The 19485-nt window shown below is 45.6% G+C and overlaps 1 protein-coding gene across 1 annotated transcript in view; it reads right to left on the bottom strand.

Moving 5' to 3' along the window:
* The window catches only part of COL5A2 (collagen type V alpha 2 chain), a 384888-nt gene that overhangs the window by 13392 nt on the left and 352011 nt on the right, over positions 1-19485 (bottom strand). Inside the window, exons 40-51 of the mRNA XM_075317769.1 lie at positions 19020-19073; positions 18881-18934; positions 18570-18731; positions 18145-18252; positions 16487-16594; positions 16046-16099; positions 15560-15667; positions 8891-8944; positions 7915-8022; positions 6489-6542; positions 6273-6380; positions 5890-6178 (exon numbers count right to left, since the gene is read on the bottom strand). Of these exons, the coding sequence (XP_075173884.1) occupies positions 5890-6178; positions 6273-6380; positions 6489-6542; positions 7915-8022; positions 8891-8944; positions 15560-15667; positions 16046-16099; positions 16487-16594; positions 18145-18252; positions 18570-18731; positions 18881-18934; positions 19020-19073 (1261 nt within the window). The remainder of the gene's footprint in view (positions 1-5889; positions 6179-6272; positions 6381-6488; positions 6543-7914; positions 8023-8890; positions 8945-15559; positions 15668-16045; positions 16100-16486; positions 16595-18144; positions 18253-18569; positions 18732-18880; positions 18935-19019; positions 19074-19485) is intronic.

The raw sequence follows: 19485 nt of genomic DNA, 5'->3' as shown, positions 1-19485 counted from the left end.
CCCGGGCCATGGTCCCTGTCCTAAAAGGCTACTCCACCTCTGCTCCTTCTGGGTCCCACCGCTCCAGCGACGGGCGCCGCTCTGCTCCGGGGATGCCAACATCCCTCTCTTCTCCCGTGGTCATCAGCAGCACCCGATTCACCAGCTCCCCCTTGGTCTTTTCGGAGAACTCTGCTTTCTTTCTGCACCGCTCTGTTCCCAGGAGGCGGGGATTCACTCTCCCACTCTTTTCTTGGAGAAGACGGCTTTGGCGGGAAACTTCACACCACAGAACAGTGACAAGATGGCGGGCAACGCTGACTGTAACTTCAAGGCACACTTCCACAGGTAGGTGGATGGGTTCAATTCTGTACGTGATGCCAGAAGAAGCCGATGTGTACCGCCCTGGGGCTCGGCCGGCTGCCGAGCTGCTCGGATCTGTGCTCGTTGGTGGGTGGCTCGAGCTCCTCCTGGACCCGGGGGGGGGTCACGTCGCTCTGAAGGGATGCTGGCGCTATGTGAGGGGTGGTGTTCAGTGGGGAGGCCCACGCCCGAGGCCGCGGTTGTTTTGGGGGTTAAGTTCGTGACGCCACCCACGGGTTGTGGTGAATGGATGGACCGCACCGCTGCCATTGACTAGGCTCCCGGGGATGGTGTTGCGCAGCTTGGTGTTGACCCCTCCGTGGGTAGGGGGTGATGGTCCCGGGGCCCGAGGGTACTGTGGCTGGGGAGGGGGATGCATGCTGGTGTGTCATTGCGGTGTGGTGCGCGGCCCGAGGGCACTGCTGTACTCACTATTACAGACACACTGGAGTCTCTGGTAAACCAAACAAGATGGTGGACGGTGCCCGCAGCCGGCTGCGCTTCTCCCCTTTTCAGGTTGGTGGTTTCCGCCTTTTTCCTGCACCTCACTTTTGGTAGAATGGTGACTCCTATGCCTGAGCAACGGTAGTCTGCTCCCCAGCTTTGTGTGTGCCGGTAGAGCCCATTTGCCCACAGATGCTGGCCCGTGGGATCTCAATGCCTGGGCGGTGGCTTTCTATCCCTCTGGTTGGGCTGTTGTCTTCAGTCAGGTCTTGGGTGGGAAAGGACCTAAACTCCAGACCCCAATCAGTGAATTCGACTCAGTCCAGTGGCTTCTGGGCCTCGTACTGGGTCTGAGTACCTCTCCTGGTGCTCCGGTTTCCAATCGGTTCCCCGGTTCGGTACTGGTGGGCTACTACCCAGTCCCGGTCTCTTATGGTTCCACCGGCTGTAATCCGAGCTCTTGCAGGCGGCCACCACTGTCTGCCTCCTGGCCACAGGGTATCCGGGCTCCGACCCAGATCCCTGACAGACGTCTTCTCCTCCTAACTCTCTCCCTACTCCTCTCCTTTCCTCTCCCTTTCACCTCCAAAACTCGACTCTACTGTTTTTCCCGCCTCAGGCCATCCAAACTCCTCGGTGGGCGTGGCCAACCGCCTGACTTTGCCCCACGGGTGTGGACATCAGAATCTGAGAGGGGTGACTCAGGGTTTTAAGGTTAGCTGCTGGTACCTTTTTAGGGGAAGGTGTTTGTGTAAGGGACTACCTGTGACTACCTGGCTAGTCCAGGGCGTCACACATACTCTTGAGGATGGAGGACCTACCCCCTGGGACCTGGAGTAAGGCGAGCTTTGCATGTTGCGACATCGCAAGCCGATGCTGCGATGTCGCACGCGATAGTCCCCGCCCCCGTCACAGGTACAATATCTTGTGAAAGCTGGCGTAGCGAAAATTATCGCTACGCCGGCTTCACATGCACTCACCTGCCCTGCGACCGTCGCTCTGGCCGGCGACCCACCTCCAGGCGGCCAATAGGAGCGGAGGGGCGGAGATGAGCAGGATGTAAACATCCCGCCCACCTCCTTCCTTCCGCATAACCTACGGAAGCCGCGGTGACGCCGGAAGGAGATGTTCCTCGCTCCTGCGACTTCATACACAGCGATGTGTGCTGCCACAGGAGCGAGGAACAACATCGGACCGTCGCGTCAGCGTTATTGTGGATTACGCCGACGCTGCACCGATGATATGATTACGACGCTTTTGCGCTCGTTAATCGTATCATCTAGGCTTTACACACTGCGATGTCGCATGCGATGCCGGATGTGCATCACTTTCAATTTGACCCCACCGACATCGCACCTGCGATGTCGTAGTGTGCAAAGCCCGCCTAACGGTGCCAATACCACTAAAATACAATCAAAATCCTAGTTTTCCACTCCACACCGGGCATAGAGGGTTAACCATGTAAGGGAATGGTCACCATGGGAATGAGTCCCTGGGATTAGCCAGCCTGGTAGGAGGGGCCAGAAGTCAGTCAGTCAGTCTGTGGAGAGAGTGTAGCACACAGAAGAGGTGTGCAGACGTGCCTGAGCTGGGTCCGTGTAATGGTGACCCCGGGGGTACAGGAGAGAGGTCCCCAGGACGGTTACCGGAGATACCACTGGGACCGGAACATGAATGGGGCACAGGGCCCTAGATCAGGCGTCAGTTTCAAACAGCTTGGTAAATACCTACCCAGTGAGGACACCTTCACGGACTTCACCGAACCAAATAATCCAGGGGCATTAGCAGTAAACTAGGATCGGGGTTCGGACACTTACCTCCCCACAGGGTCCGCACTGCCCACCGTATGGAGGAGACTGTACCCTAAAAGGAACAGTCGGGCCCCAAACGCTCCACGCTACGGGGACACAACCAACAGAGAGTGCCGGGGACAGAGCATCCTGGGTCACTACATTGGCACTAATACTCCTGGGACCTGAACCAGCAACCCCTTGGTCCAAGTGAGTAGAGACTGTTAAAGACAACCTGGTGTGATCTTCGTTATTACCCCCGTTGCATCTCTCAGGCACGGCCCTACCTGTGGGGGGCCTAATACCATTGCTGCAATCACCACCAGCCCTGGGAGTACCCACATTCAGCAGCGGCGGTTCTCCATCCTTAACCGCAACCCGCAGGTGGGGTCACTTGACAATAACTCTTATCACCCCTGTAAATATCCCTTCTTACAAAAGGGGCCCAGGGCCCAGAACTGGGCAATGGCCACAGAAGTGACATCCTTTACTGAATATTCTGCCCGGGACCGAGTACCTCATTCCCTGGGCGACACAACTTTCCTTTATTTGGCGTCACGAACAGGATACAGACAATGCCCGTTAACACGGGTGACGTGTGCCTTAAGAACTGTATTTAATGGATTGTTTGTATAAAACTGTCGCCATCTTTAATGCTGAAAAATTGGCTGCACCATCACTGTGCCCAAAAGAGTGCGAAACTGCAAAAGCATGTGAATAGAAGCCCCTCCCATGAGTCCAAAGAGCGCGGTCGGAAGTGACCTGACCCGGAAACTCCCAGTGTGCCCCAGTGTCCGCGAGAGTGGTGAGAAATGACCGAGGGGGATTAGCAAGATGGAGGTGCAGGGAGATGACGGGGGTTAGCAGACCTGTAAATGGTGAAGATGTCTGCCCCTCCAGCCCGCGAGCGTGGGCGACCCAGTCGCGCAGCCATACCCTGGACTGTGGAGAGGCTAGAGGCGGAGGTCCAGCGACTGTGCTGCACCGTCCCAGACCCCAGAGTCCATCCTCGACCAGGCAGCATCCTCGCCAGAGCCAGCGAGACCAGAAGCAGTCACCTCACCTTCTCCGCTGCTCCAAAAGGGACAGTTGGGCCCCAAACGCTCCATGCTACGGGGACCCAACCAACAGAGAGTGTCGGGGACAGAGAAACCTGAGTCACTACATTGGCACTGATAACTAATCATATGCTAATTAGTTGCAAGTCAAATTTATGTATTAGAAGCCAAGATGATTGTCTTTATAATGTGTAGTCTCACATTCGAAGCTTTAATGGATGGTGAGATATGGAGACTGAAATTCTAAAGTTCAAAATTGTTACGCTTTTGTGCGTCAGCGTAATTCAGGTAAGTAGAAACTGTGTTCAAGAAAATAATCTGGTGAGGCGATTGATCTACGGATATGAACTGAGGAGGAAAAAGACACATTTTTTGGGGGGGGGATAGTCCTCTCTTTATCACTCCAGAAAGATTGAGAGTGTTAAGAAAATATTTTCTACTTCCTTCTGAGTCATCCTGAGTGACATTCTTCAACATCCTAACCTCGCATCTGATATGAATTTACAATATGGAGGAGAAAGTAATTTTTTATGTGCTGCTGGTGGTGTTTGATGAGATATGTCCAGGTTATACAAGAGCTGCATTAATGTTGTTTATAATATTGATGCGTTTCAAAGTTGCCACACTATTTCCGATGGATATAACCACCTGGTGGTTATATCCTGATGAAAATTAATTTTCTTCCCTATTTTATTTTGACTGATTCCTGGCCTGGTGACCTGTGGATCTGTAGCAGCCGTTTAAACGAAAACTCTTGAAATTATGTAATACACAACTTCACCAGCTGAGCAAGTACCCTTCTAGAATCCTATTCTTCTGCTATCGAATAAGACCCAATTGGGTTATTTTGCTCCCAGTTCCTGATACATGAATTTACAATAATGGTTTAATTTTTATTTCATTACAAGATAACTTTTAGGGGTACTTTGCACACTACGACATCGCAAGCCGATGGTAGCGATGCCGAGCGCGATAGTCCCTGCCCCCATCGCAGCTGCGATATCTTGTGATAGCTGCCGTAGCGAACATTATCGCTACGCCAGCTTCACATGCACTTACCTGCCCTGCGACGTCGCTCTGGCCGGCGAACCGCCTCCTTCCTAAGGGAGCGGGTTGTGCGGCGTCACAGCGACGTCACACGGCAGGCGGCCAATAAAAGGAGGGAGGCAGAGATGAGCGGGACGTAAACATCCCACCCACCTCCTTCCTTTCTCATTGTAGCCAGAACGCTGGTAAGGTGATGTTCCTCGCACCTGCGGCTTCACACACAGCGATGTGTGCTGCCGCAGGAACAAGGAACAACATCGTAACATCGGTCCTTCCGAAATTATGGAAATGACCGACGATACACCGATCATATGATTTCGACACTTTTGCGCTCGCTAATCGTAGTAAAAACGATTTACACACTCCGATGTCGACATGTGCGTCACTTTCGATTTGACCTCACCGACATCGCACCTGCGATGTCGTAGTGTGCAAAGTACCCCTTACTTGCAGTACACAATGTCTAATTCTAAATGCTTGGTTGATGCAATGTAAACTTAAAACTATTCTTGCGTTATTCAAAAAGAGTTTCATTATGCTTGAACTTGTTTAGTAACTTAAAAAAAAATTGTATAAGCCTATCCCTTAGCATATCTAGTCCTCTCAGTTTTCTTGAATTTGGTGCCGCATGGCAGCCACTATGACTATCCAGTGGGCAATACTGAGCGGGCTCCTCCAAGCCAACTCTAACAATGGCTCCCAAAGTCTCTCCTTAGTGCACTGTCCTGTCAAGAGGTGGTTACTATCAGGCTTATTTTAAAGAGCCATTCAGGTTCTTATGTCTCTGATACCTCCTTCTTATTGGCTAGCCTTTTTTATGGCTGAGATTATCGAGCCACTTGTGCACAAGTGAATTTGTGCCATGAGTATGTGGCCACCAGCACTTCACATATTAAATAGACATTCTGATAGGGAATAAATAAACCCCAGGAAGCAATATTGAGTATGTAAGAGAAATATCTACACATATGAGCATTTTTAAAAGATTTCATATACAAATATTGTTTTGTTTTACATAATGTAACAGAGTAAATTAATATTGTTGTTAAACTTCATTATGATGTATACAAATAAACTAAAATGGAATAGGGGCTTCAAAAGTTCCCTTTTACCTACTTTCCAATTAACAGAACAAGTCTCTACAAATTAATGCATTTCAAAACCTAACCAAACAGTACTATGGCTTTTTAATGTTTTGTGATTCTTACCGCTTTTTTTTGTGGGATGACAAAGTTTTAAATCATCACATGTACGAGCTGGATTCTTTTTGGAGCCATCAGGACTGCGCATTGTTTCAATTTGACTACTGAGTGATTTCAGAGTTGCTTGAACCCCTGGGTCATTCTTTTTAGCATCGCCACCAGCTTCATCCTCAGTAAATTCTGGAAGTGGAACTGGCATAGTGTCATCATAGCCACCTATTAAATCATCCAGGGCAGCAGTGAGAAGTCCTGGAGGACCAGGGGGACCAGGTAGACCAGGGTCACCAGGAGGACCCTAAGCAAAGTAATTGTTAACATGTAATAATATATAATTACATACACTTTCCTTAATGCAATCTTTGTGTACTATTTTTTTGTTTTATTATTACCTCTGGGCCAGCTTCTCCAACAGTTCCTCTAACACCAGGAGGTCCAACTGGTCCAGTTGATCCTTGATTACCATCTCTACCAGGAGGCCCAACTGGACCCGGAGGTCCCTACATATGAATAAAGATGTCGGGATTAGCTAGAGGTAAAATTGGTTTGGTAGCAAATTCCTTTAAATAAAGAAAAAGAAGGTGAATCAATAAGAGGAAAGATCTTACTCTGGGACCAAAAGGGCCAGGAAGTCCAGTAGCTCCTTGTTCACCAATTGGACCCTACAAAAAAAAGATCAGACACGTCAGAAATGCCAGATATAAGATTTACATATTGTGTTTACAAAAACAATGCATTTTGTATCAAATAAAATGTCTGCCCATTAAAACAGCTATGGAGTTTCATGGGGATTTTTGTGCAATACTTGATGTTTATTGGATTAGGTTTATTCACTTTGAAAGCAAACATCTGTCAATATTGGGATTACCCTATTTACAATGAGATAAAGAAAAAGTCATGCCCTATTCACATATATTTAGTTTACATACACAGTCCCATGCAATTTTCAACTTTTGGTTATCTTGATTAACTAAGCATAGAATTATTTTCATGGAAGTCCATTTATTTGAGAATACAAATTAAAAGGATTTTCTAAGAGATAAAAGTGGATCTGTCATCAAACTTCACAATGCAAACTGCTTACATTCTAAAATAGATCTCTAACTAAAATAGATCTTTAACTGCTGCTGAGGATGTTTTACTTTGAAAATCCACATAAAAATGAGTTTATAATAAGGATTTTAGGATGAGCATTTTATGAGCAAGGACTAAATTTAAAAAATGCAGATATTACCCTGTGCTGTGGGAGACAATTATAAGTGTTGCTGTTTGGTTTTTAATCCCCTTCTTTGAAGAACCATCATTTTTTATTTTTTGCAATGATATGAGTGACAAGCTGCAGTTTTGAACAACACCATTCACATTACCATGGCAGTAAAGGGGTTTTTCCCCACAAATAAAAGTTGATTTTAATTAACAGACCTTAGAATAATAATAATTTCCACAATTGGGTGTGTTTAAATAAAATTTTCATGTGCTGAGATAGTTATATCTTATAGCTCCGTACTGTGGAAATGTTTCTTCACTGAATACAGATTTTACCCAAAAATTGAGAGTTTGGAGAAATAAAAATCAATCCAGGAAGAAAAAGTGGCAGATTTTTCTGATAACATATATTACAAAGTTTCTTATTTTCACTGATTTATTTAATTAAAATTAAAATGACGGTTACACTTTAACACGACTTGTGTGATGAAATAGATGGGAAGTTGTGTGATTATCATACTTTGTCATTTGATTCTCTATTGTAAACTTTGAAGTGAATCTTACTTTACTTATCAATAATTTCTGTATGTTTTATTATTCTTGCAAAATGAAAATATCAATAAAGTTGAAAAAGAAAACCTGACGGCAGAAACAGTGATAATCAAATGGCCAGCTGCTACATTTGTAACTAGTCAATCTCCCAACAAATGTGTGAAGATGCAAGAAATATGGAGTAATAAGTGTAATATTTATTTTGTTTTTTTTCCTGAAACATTACCAGCATATTTAGCATACTATGATATATAATAGTGTATATATAATACTTACAGGAGGACCAGGAAGACCTTGTAAACCAGTGAAACCTCTATGACCCTTCTGTCCTCTTTCTCCACGTTCGCCATTATCTCCTTTATCACCTTGAGGTCCTTGTGGTCCCTTTTATGAGACAGAACAAATCAACATTTGCTTTAGCAAAATCAAATGTTGTAAAGATTAAATAACATCACAAGTAAATCACAGGAACAAATCACATAACATATCCAGTAATGGACCACAAGCTAGCACGCAAGTATGCAAGCAGAGTATAATAAAAATCATAAAGATAGGTCTTAGGCTTGCGCTAAGGTTTGCCCTAGTTTCACCCGAAAAGCTTCCCAGATTGGCAATATATTTCATAGCAACTTTCACAGTTTCAACCAATAGATCTAGGGAATAACACTTGCTAAAAACTAACCTCCAAAGTAATTGAGCTAATGTAGTACAACAAAGACAAGTGTAATGTGTATGACCTCTATAGTGTCATGTACTTTGTCTATTATATATACAGACTGGTATGAAGGAAGCCAGCCAGTAAAGTCTCAATTACAGCAGTGGGGAGCTTGACTCCATGTCAACAAACTGGTGCCCTAACATGTCTAGGTAGCAAAGTTAATGCAACCAGTAAGTATAGGCTCATAAGCCATGTGAGCATTATCCAGGAAATGGAGAAAATGCCACATGGGCAGTGTTACAATATGCATCTATTAGCTTACTATCATCTATGTAATAAATGGGCTTGACCTCGACATACTACCCAAATTTGTAGTGATTCATTGTACAGTGTATGAGCGTTGAATTAAAAGATCTCCCATGGAGACCATAATGTGACACTAGGGTCTGTAACATCTGTCTAAACACCTCAGTTGTACCGGCCAAGAATACCAAGATACTAGTTGCTAATCAATAGTAGCCCTCATGTTGATCAACAACACCAAAACATATCAGAGTTGCCAAAAAATTAATTAAAATCATCCATCAGATATACCGGTAAGCCACGTTTTCCAGCTCTTCCAGGGGGACCCATTGGTCCACGAGAACCCTAAAAAATAATTGCAAGAACAAAAAAAGATTAGGTTAAGAAAGCGTACAGTGATTAGAGTTGAGCGATGTTCGATTCGAACGTTCGCCAATTTCAAATTCGAGTGATTTTGAGCGGTGTTTGAGTCGTTCGACAAACTCGAACGATTTGCTTCAAGTTCGGCAGTTCGAGTTAGGTTCGATAACGGTTCGATCACCAAAAGCGTGGCTTTTCACAGTAAGGCTATGTGCGCACATTGTGTATTTGCATGCGTCCTGTATCCCCAGCACAATCCCTCTCTCTTTCCTACTCACCGATCACGGGCCCGGCGCTGCACGGCTGTCACAAAGCTCCGGCGGCTTTTCCTCTTTTGAAAATGGCTGCCGCTTCATTATTCAATCTGGTATTCCCTGCTTTCCCCGTCCACCAGCGCCCATGATTGGTTGCAGTTAGACACGCCCCCACGATGAGTGACAGCTGTCTCACTGCAAACAATCACAGCCGCCGGCAGGCGGGTCTATATCGTGCAGTAAAATAAATAAATAATAATAAAAAAACTGCGGTTCCCCCCAATTTTGATACCAGCCAGGATAAAGCCACCCGGCTGGAGGCTGGTATTGTCAGGAAGGGGAGCACCACGTTATGGGGAGCCCACCACCCTAACAATATCACCCAGCAGCTGCCCAGAATTGCCGCATCCATTAGATGTGACAGTCTCAGGACTCTACCCAACTCATCCCGAATTGCCCTAGTGCGGTGGCAATCGGGGTAATAAGGAGTTAATCATGGCAGGCATCTCCCCGAGATACCTTCCACGTTTAACCTGTAAGTGAAAGTAAATAAACACACACAACGAAAAATCCTTTATTTGGAATAAAAGACAAAAAAAACCCTCTTTCACCATTTTATTAAATCTCCAAATACCCCTCCAGGTCCGATGTAATCCACAGAGGTCCCACGACGCACCCAGCTCTGCTACATGAAGCTGACAGGAGCACCGTAGAACAGGAGTGCTCTATGTCAGATCCACGCAGCAGCTGAAGTGAGCCGCGCTGTCAGCGGGGACTTCACTCAGGTAGTGCCTGCATGTGTGCGGGGAAGGTGATGTGTGCAGTAGTGTCTGCGTGTGTGCGATGATGATGAGTGCCGTAGTGCCTGCGTGTGTGCGAGGATGATGATGGGGGTTGTAGTGCCTGCATGTGTGCGAGGATGATGATGATGAGTGTGGTAGTGCATGTGTGTGCGGTGATGATGATGAGTGTCGTAGTGCCTGCTTGTGTGCGAGGATGATAATGATGGGGGCGGTAGTGTCAGGGTGTGTGCGAGGATGATGATGGGGCGGTAGGGCCGGGGTGTGTGCGGTGATGATGATGAGTGTGGTAGTGCCTGCGTGTGTGCCAGGATGATGATGAGTGTGGTAGTGCTTGTGTGTGCGGGGATGATGATGGGGGCGGTAGTGCATGTGTGTGCGGTGATGATGATGAGTGTCGTAGTTCCTGCGTGTGTGCCAGGATGATGATGAGTGTGGTAGTGCTTGTGTGTGCAGTGATGAGGATGGGGGCGGTAGTGCCTGCGTGTCTCTCTCTCTCTTCTCTCTCTCTTCCCTCTCTCTTCTCTCCTCTCTCTCTCTCTTCTCTCTCTCCGCTTTCCTCTCTACTCTCTCTTCTCTCTCTCTTATCTCTCTCCTCTCTCTCTATCCTCTCTGCTCTCCTCTCTTCTCTCTCTTCTCTCTCTCTCCTCTCTCTCTCTCTCCTCTCTTCTCTCTCTTCTCTCTCTCTTCATTCTCTCTCTCTCCTCTCTCTGTCTTCTCTCTCTCTCCTCTCTCTCTCCTCTCTCTCTCCTCTCTCTCTCTCCTCTCTCTTCTCTCTCTCCTCTCTCTCTCCTCTCTCTCTCCTCTCTCTCCTCTCTCTCTCCTCTCTCTTCTCTCTCTCCTCTCTCTTTCCTCTCTCTATCTTCTCTCTCTTCTGTCTCTCTATCTTCTCTATCTCTTTTCTCTCTCTCCTCTCTATTCTCTCCCTCCTCTCTCTCCTCTCTCTTCTCTCTCTCCTCTCTCCTCTCTCTTTCCTCTCTCTCCTCTCTCTCTCTCTCTCCTCTCTCTCTCCTCTCTATCTTCTCTCTCTTCTGTCTCTCTATCTTCTCTATCTCTCTCCTCTCTCTCTTCTCTCTCCATCCTCTCTCTCCTCTCTCTTCTCTCTCTTCTCTCCTCTCTCTCAAATTCAAATTCAAATAAGCTTTATAGGCAGGACCAAAATACAATTAGTATTGCCAAAGCAAGAGAAATACAGTAAGTGTGGTGGGAGGGGATCAGGGTTACGGGGAGTTGGGGGCACAATTTGGACTCTGAATGTCCTCTCTCTCTTTTCTTTCTCTTTTCTCTTTTCTCTCTCTTTTCTCTCTCTTTTCTCTCTCTTTTCTCTCTTCTCTCTCTCTTTTCTCTCTCTCTCTCTTTTCTCTCTCTCTCTCTTTTCTCTCTCTCTTTTCTCTCTCTCTTTTCTCTCTCTCTCTCTTTTCTCTCTCTCTCTCTTTTCTCTCTCTCTCTTTTCTCTCTCTCTCTTCTCTCTCTCTCGTTTCTCAGACCTGGCGATGATCAGCTGATGTGGTCACCTGATGGAATTAGCTGACACTATAAGTCGAGCGGTGAGGCCGGCTTTTTACCGCCCGGCTGGCTAAACTATAAGCTGATGCTGTCGGACAGGAGTCTGCACAGAAGTGTGTAGTTTTTTTTTGCACTGATGCATCAGCTGATTGTATAAAAGCCGTTTATACAATTAGCTGATGTGTCATGTGATTCAGGCCCTTGAACCTGACACATCATCTGATCGCTTTGCCTTCCAGCAAACCAATCAGATGATATTGGATCCAGATTGGACGGCGCGGGACCCTTGACCCAGGATTACTGCGGAGGGGGGGTTCTTTATTTCAATAAAGATGGAGTCATTAATTGTGTTATGTTTTATTTCTAATAAAAATATTTTTCTGTGTGTTGTGTTTTTTTTATCTGTACTAGAAATTCATGGTGGCCATGTCTAATATTGGCGTGACACCATGAATTTTGAGCTTAGGACCAGTTGATAATATACAGCTAGCCCTAACCCCATTATTACCCGATGAGCCACCCATCACCAGGGCAGCTGGAAGAGTTGGATACAGCGCCAGAAGATGGTGCTTCTATGAAAGCGCCATTTTCTGGGGCGGCTGCAGACTGCAATTCGGAGCAGGGGTGCCCAGAAAGCTTGGGCACCCTGCGCTGCGGATTCCAATACCCAGCTGCCTAGTTGTACCTGGCTGGACACAAAAATTAGGTGAATTCCACGTCACTTTTTTTTTTAATTATTTCATGAAATTCGTGAAATAATTTTTTAAAAAAAGGGCTTCCCTATATTTTTGGTTCCCAGCCGGGTACAAATAGGCAGCTGGGGGTTGGGGGCAGATGCCTGCTGTACCTGGCTAGCATATAAAAATATGGCGAAGAAGCCCAACTCATTTTTTGGGGGGCAAAAAACTCCTGCATACAGTCCTGGATGGAGTATGCTGAGCCTTGTAGTTCTGCAGCTGCTGTCTGTCTGTATGGAGGAGAGGAGACAGCAGCTGCAGAACTACAAGACTCAGCATCCTCCATCCAGGACTGTATGCTGGAGGGAGAGGCAGGGGGAGCAGAACTGCAAGGATACTTCATCCACTAGTGTATGTGTGATGCCCAGAAGCATCAGGTAGTCACACATAGGCCCCGCATAACACCAATCCCACACAAGGTTACATACAGCCGACCTGAAACCCTAGTCACCCCCCTCAGAGTAGGACACACACACCAGTGGACGGGACCAGGCGGATGGAGAATGCCCACCTAGGGGTCTAGAGAACCTGGGGTGGGAAAACAGTCAGTTCAGTCTGTAGCTCAAGTGGAGTTCAGACCAGTCAAGGTCTGAAGTTCAAGTTGACAGGCGTCGGGGTTGGAGCCCCGGTGTACTGGCTAGGCGGCAGACAGTAGTCAGTGTCAGCAGGAGACGGGAAGACGGCTTCCGAAGATCCGAGGTGGACCGGGGCAGGGTTGTAGCCCGCCGGTACCGACACCAGAGAACCGTGCACAAAGGGGGTACTTGGACCCTGAAGCCAGGACTGGCACCAACAGCCTAGATAATTAACCAATTGAGGGCAGGATTTTAGGTCCTGTCCCAACTTAAGTCCCAAAAAGAGACAACCACCCACCGAGAGAGATAGGGCATCCGCCAGGGCCCAGTAGATCCCACGGGTCAGTGTCAGCGGGCAAGGCTCCCAGCAAAAGGACCGGGAGCGGACTCCCGTGTTTCACACCAGGAAGTCCAACACACAACACAAAGTGTGCAGAGGAAAGAGACATTGACTACTAGCCCGGGTGTGGGACCAGATACACCAGACTGCGGCAGCCGGCCACCATCACTTTGGTTTACAAAAGGACTCTGTGTTGATTGACTCCACACATCAGTGCAACCTCATCCAGCACCAGGACAACCAGTGAATCCACACATCAGTACAGCCTCATCCAGGACCAGGACAACCAGTGACTCCACATATCAGTACAGCCTCATCCAGCACCAGGACAACCAATGACTACACACATCAGTACAGCCTCATCCAGCACCAGGACAACCAGTGACTCCACATATCAGTGCAACCTCATCCAGCACCAGGATAACCAGTGACTCCATACATCAGTGCAACCTCATCCAGCACCAGGACAACCAGTGACTCCACACATCAGTGCAACCTCATCCAGCACCACGACAACCAGTGACTCCACACATCAGTGCAACGTCATTCAGCACCAGGACAACCAGTGACTCCACACATCAGTACAACCTCATCCAGCACCACGACAACCAATGACTCCACACACCAGTACAGCATCATCCAGCACCAGGACAACCAAACTGTAAGTTTACTGGTCCCTGCAATCCCGCACAACACTGGGCCCCGGGGCATGCATCCCTACCCATGGAGGGGTTAACATCCAGCTAACATCACATCGCCCCCCGGGAGCCCCACAGCAGGAGCGGTGGTGCCACATCTCAACACACACTGTGGGTGGCGTCACAGACAATCTACAGAAAATCCCGTATACATACGTCCCTTTTTTATCCGAAGTGTCGGCGCAACCCCCGGGTCCGGAGAACCCCTCGAGCCATACCGTAGATCCAGATCCGAGCAGCCCGACGGCTGGCGTGGGGGCGGCACATATGCAGGAGAGCAGACAGCAACTGCAGAACTACAAGATTCAGCATGCTGCATCCAGGACTGTATGCTGGAGGGAGAGACAGGGGGTGCAGAACTACAAGGGTCAGCATACTCCATCCAGGACTGTATGCAGGAGTTTTTCGCCCCCCAAACAATGACGTGGGCTTTGCCATATTTTTGTATGCTAGCCAGGTACAGCAGGCAGCTACGGGCTGCCCCCAACCCCTAGCTGCCTATTTGTACCCGGGTGAGAACCAAAAATATAGGGAAACCCTTTTTTTTTCATTATTTCACGAATTTCATGCAATAATTTAAAAAAAAAATTATGTGGGCTTCGCCCCATTTTTGTGTCCAGCCAGGTACAACTAGGCAGCTGGGGATTGGAATCCGCAGCACAGGTTGGCCCGAGCTTTCTGGACCCCTCTGCTGAAAATTGCAGTCCGTAGCCACCCCAGAAAATGGCGTTTTCATAGAAGCGCTGGTGATGGTGGCTCACTGGGTAATAATGGGTTAATACCAGCTTTGTTTTACTAGCTAGTATTAAGCCAGAGATTCTTAATGTCAGGCAAGTTTGACCCGGGCATTAAAAATCTCTAATAAAGGGTTAAAAAAAAAATATACCACACAGAAAAAAAAAACTTTAATAGAAATACACAGACACACTTAGAGACTCCATGTTTATTACTCCCTCTCACCGCTCCTCGATCCTGGTCTTCTGTCTTCTTTCTCCTTCAACCCATGTAGCTCTGCTACATCAGACAGCACTGAATGGGAGGAAGATGCTGCTGCTCCCGTGCAGTCTAATCACTCAGTGAATGAGCAGAGGCTGCGGGTTGTAAGCGGTGACGTCACCGCTGGCACCATTGCTATTGTAATCTGACAGGCGGGTTACTATAGCAACGATGCTCCGATCAACTGATTCCCGGCGGCCGGGGAGCCAAAAATGTGCCCAAGCATCTTGCCGGTACACGGAGATGCTCAAACGAGCACCGCGTAGCGGAGAGATGCACTGACAGGACCTAGCATGACGTCTGGCCATGTGACCAGTCTGTAGCCAATGAGATAATAGACACGTGAGTGGTCACATGCTATGACGATGTCACGGAAGGTCCTATCATCAGTGCTGGTTACTGGGAGGACGCAGCGATGAGCGGAAGGAAAAGCGGCGGGAGACAGAGTGCAGGACGCGTCGCAGGGACCTGCAAGTGTAATGGCAATGTTTATTAACTGTATGTGTACATGTATAATGTGTTTCTATGTGTTTCTGTTTGCCTGCCATTGTTTTAAATGGGGTTCGAAGGTGTTCGTCGAGCCGCCGTTCGACGAACCGAACCAAACTCGAACACTAGGGGGCGTGGCTCAACACTAACAGTGATATAAAAGTATTCAAAAGCATTTTAATAAAAAATATATACAATAACTTACTGCTTCACCTCTTGGCCCAGCTTCTCCTGGTGCACCAACTGGTCCTGATGTTCCTGGAGCACCTTGAGCACCAGCAAGACCCTCTGGCCCTGGATCACCTCGATCCCCCTAACATTAATAAAATTACACATTAGATCTAAAAATATGCCTCAATATAAATCTTCATGCTTATATTATAAGCTAAAATCTCTGGTTGATCCTCCGGGATGTCACTGCTACTATGGCTGGATTTTTAATTTTGACTTAATTAAGACTACACATTTTATCTAAATTATCTGTTTTTTGGCGATCACCACCGTATTTGCCCTTGTATGCTTTTCATGTTTTTGGAGTGCTTCCTCCCTGAATCACGAGCAGGTCCCGCCAGATGAAAATTGCAATCCAGCAGCTGACATGGGGTAAGCGGGCTCCTCCCTATTATATGTTTTTATAAAATTTTAAAGTGATACAAAACTGCTTGTGCATGTAAACATCAAGAACACATACCCGCTTTCCCAGAGCTCCATCTCGTCCAGGCGCACCATCATTTCCATGAGGACCCTAACAATAGTTCATATTAGCATGTTAGTAGCACAAATACGGTCACAACAACATTTATTTGTATTTATCTGATATTCCATGACCAATTAATGCTTGTAGAATAAGCCTAAAGTGCATATGTACTATCATAGATTGCTATCAATTCACAGAATGTTGCCAGATAACAATATGATAGGACATTGGCATTTATGTTATTTACTTGAATATCAGGACAACGTATTTACAGCTGAGCCTATGCCTCAATCATATGGATATGCAGTAAGAGTCTGTAAACAGGTGATTTAGAATCTATAGACAAATTTTATGTTTGCTTTTTAGGATTCTATAGTTCAAATACAACATGCATTTATTGACTGGAATTATTAGGAAACAAAGAGTGTTATTTACCTCTGCACCTGGTTCACCAACAGGACCATTAGCACCTGGCAGACCAATAGGACCAGATGGGCCTTTTTCTCCAGTGGATCCAGTAGGACCTAGCTTTCCAGGAGATCCCTAAAACATATAATATTAAAACAGTTGTAAAATACATATAACATGCAAAAAAACCTAAATGTACTTAATTAATTTTTATTCCAATAGGTCCACATCTCCTTTGGTATAAGGCTCAAAGCATGCCAATGTATTTTACTTAGTATTTAAATAGGTGAATATGTACTGTATAAGTAATTCTATATATTCATGATTTAGTATTTGCCATACTTGAACACTGCTTCACATTGCTGGACACTGCAATCACAATAGTAGCATTCACTTTGTTAGGTTCAGCACAATTAAATATTAATACAATCTTTTTGGGAAAACATTACATTTGAATTGCTAGTATGTTGGGGGAATGATATAAGTCCTTTATGGTGCTAAACAATGCTTTTAATAAGTGTGTATATATACAGTATATATAAGGAATGTGATGACTCAGCGTCAATGAGGAATATCTGGCCATTTGTGGGATGAACTATTCTTAATTATGCTAAACATATTATTCCTCTTTTCAGTTAGTTAATCGACAATGAACCATTGTTTCATGTGAGACTTTCCGATGCCCCTTTTGACATCGAAATAGTGGAATCTGTGCTGATTGCAGATTGCATCAGCCCCCTGTGGTATAATAGTCTGCATCATTTGGAGAACAATTATGCAGTCTAATTGAACTATCGAGCAATGTGGGAACAGCCATGTTTATCTCCTGCCAAACATGTATGGCACAATTTCCTGAAATGGGACCTAATAGATATAAAAAGGGACCTGCTCCTGTCACTGGTGTGATTTTAGAGAACTTCAGCCTAAGGACCATAGTCTCAGCTGGTAGACTACAGAACTGCTTCACTATGCAACACTGAGTCCACAAATTCATTTGGAGAACCCAGGTGGAGACTATCCTGTCACCTGGCCACATACCTCTCTGTGCTCGGTCAGTTTTCTAAGCTTGCTGCTATCTCCTCTCAGTGGGTGCCCTGGATACCCTGAAGTCATAGAGGTTCTAATCCCTACCGAACCAGTGGAAGGGTGAGACTGTGTCACTTGGACCATCTCATGCTCTTTCTGGGAATGTACTATATCCTGTTAACTGTTGATAGCCCAAAAAAGTCTTACAGGACTGTGGTACACTCACTCTGTGTAGTCTGAGCAGTGTTCTTCCCATGAGGAAGGAGTATGGGCACTCACTGGGATAAGCCCTGTCTCGTGCATTCTTTCTAAAGACAGCTGGGCCAATGGTCGAGACCACCTCCTGACCTTCGTGTCCCCACATGATCAATAAATAAAAGTGTGATGATTTGCCATAAGTGAAATACTGGATAAAACCCCAAAATAAATCACATATCAATGTGAAATAATTCTATATGAAGTATTGAAACGTAATTTAATACAAAACTGTAAAAGTGAATCATGGCTAATTGTATACAATTGCCCAAGACTGCAGATTTCCTTCTCTTTGCAGACTTTATATAGGTGATGACATAAGGCTTCTTATACTGAAATCTTCACCAAGCTCCCACACATTCAAGCAGTAATATAAATCATAAAACGTTTGTCATGATACTCACAGCTGGTCCTGGAAGCCCAGTCATGCCTCTTTCTCCCCTTTGGCCAGGCATGCCAACTATACCCCTCTGCCCAGTTGTTCCAGATGGACCAGGAGGGCCATCGGGACCCTGAACAAAATCAATCAAAAATGTTCGGTATTACTATAATACAATATAAAAACACATACTTTTATGCATATTTCTAATATCCACGTATTACATTAAAAATTGTAAAGATGCAAATGATAAAAATTCTGTAAGCTATCCAATAATTATCAAACTATACAATTAAGTGTAAACTCCAGACATAAGGCAGAGGTATGGAAATAGCACAAATGTTATCAAATCTAATGTCCTCGCTAGAAATATATTTAAGTTCATACCAGCATATTAATACTATATCACCATATTATAGTAAAGATTTCATGCACAATTTTCTAACTTACCGGCTGTCCATCATCTCCAGGATCTCCTTTATCACCAGGACTGCCAGCGGGGCCAGCAGGACCTCTGTCTCCAATTCTACCATGTGCTCCAGGCTCCCCACGTAGACCGGGTGGACCATCCTTTCCTGGCTCACCTATTGGGCCAGGAGGGCCAACAGCTCCCTAAAAATATATATAAATATACAGTGTGTAGCACAGAAAAACAGGAACATACAATACATAAAGTAATCATTACATTGAATTTGCAACAATAAAATGTTATTAAAATAATAAAATAGATTTTGCTTTAGATATCTTGGGATTTTACTCACAGGGGAACCAGGTGGTCCAACCCGTCCAGCAGATCCAGGGAATCCTGTTGCTCCCTTTAAAAGTTATAAGGTATTAAAGATGGTATGATGAAAAGAAGAAAACAAATATAAGCAGGAGCAATGTATGTGTACTACTTACAGGGGGCCCTTGTGTTCCTCTACCACCTTTTAGTCCAGGCACACCATGAGGTCCCTAAAACAACATATAAATTTAGGTATAGTTTTTTTTTTCAATTTACCATTAAATGGCCTTAGCTTGATAAATCTGCATCTACAGTATATGTCACAAGCATATGTTTTCTTATGGAAATACAGTATATATACTATGTGCTACCCTTGGAAGTACACAGATCTCTTATGCAAATACCACAAATGTAATCTACTGTAGGAAAAGCCAAACAGCTACATGATTTATGGAGATATCCTTTGCTGTTTGGTCTGCAATTTAAAATGGAAGCTTTTTAAGCTAGCTTTCAAAAAGCATCCTTTTTTTGGGAGCAGCAGCAGGTTTACTGTTTGGGAAGACACAAAGCAATTACTTTTTAACAGTCCAATCACAAATTGTTATTTTTTTAAGATAAATAAGAAGTTTGCTGTTGTGAAAA

This window comes from Anomaloglossus baeobatrachus, chromosome 7 (assembly GCF_048569485.1).
Source record: "Anomaloglossus baeobatrachus isolate aAnoBae1 chromosome 7, aAnoBae1.hap1, whole genome shotgun sequence".
Taxonomy (NCBI): Eukaryota; Metazoa; Chordata; class Amphibia; order Anura; family Aromobatidae; genus Anomaloglossus; species Anomaloglossus baeobatrachus.
This window is presented reverse-complemented; position numbering and strand designations above follow the sequence as displayed.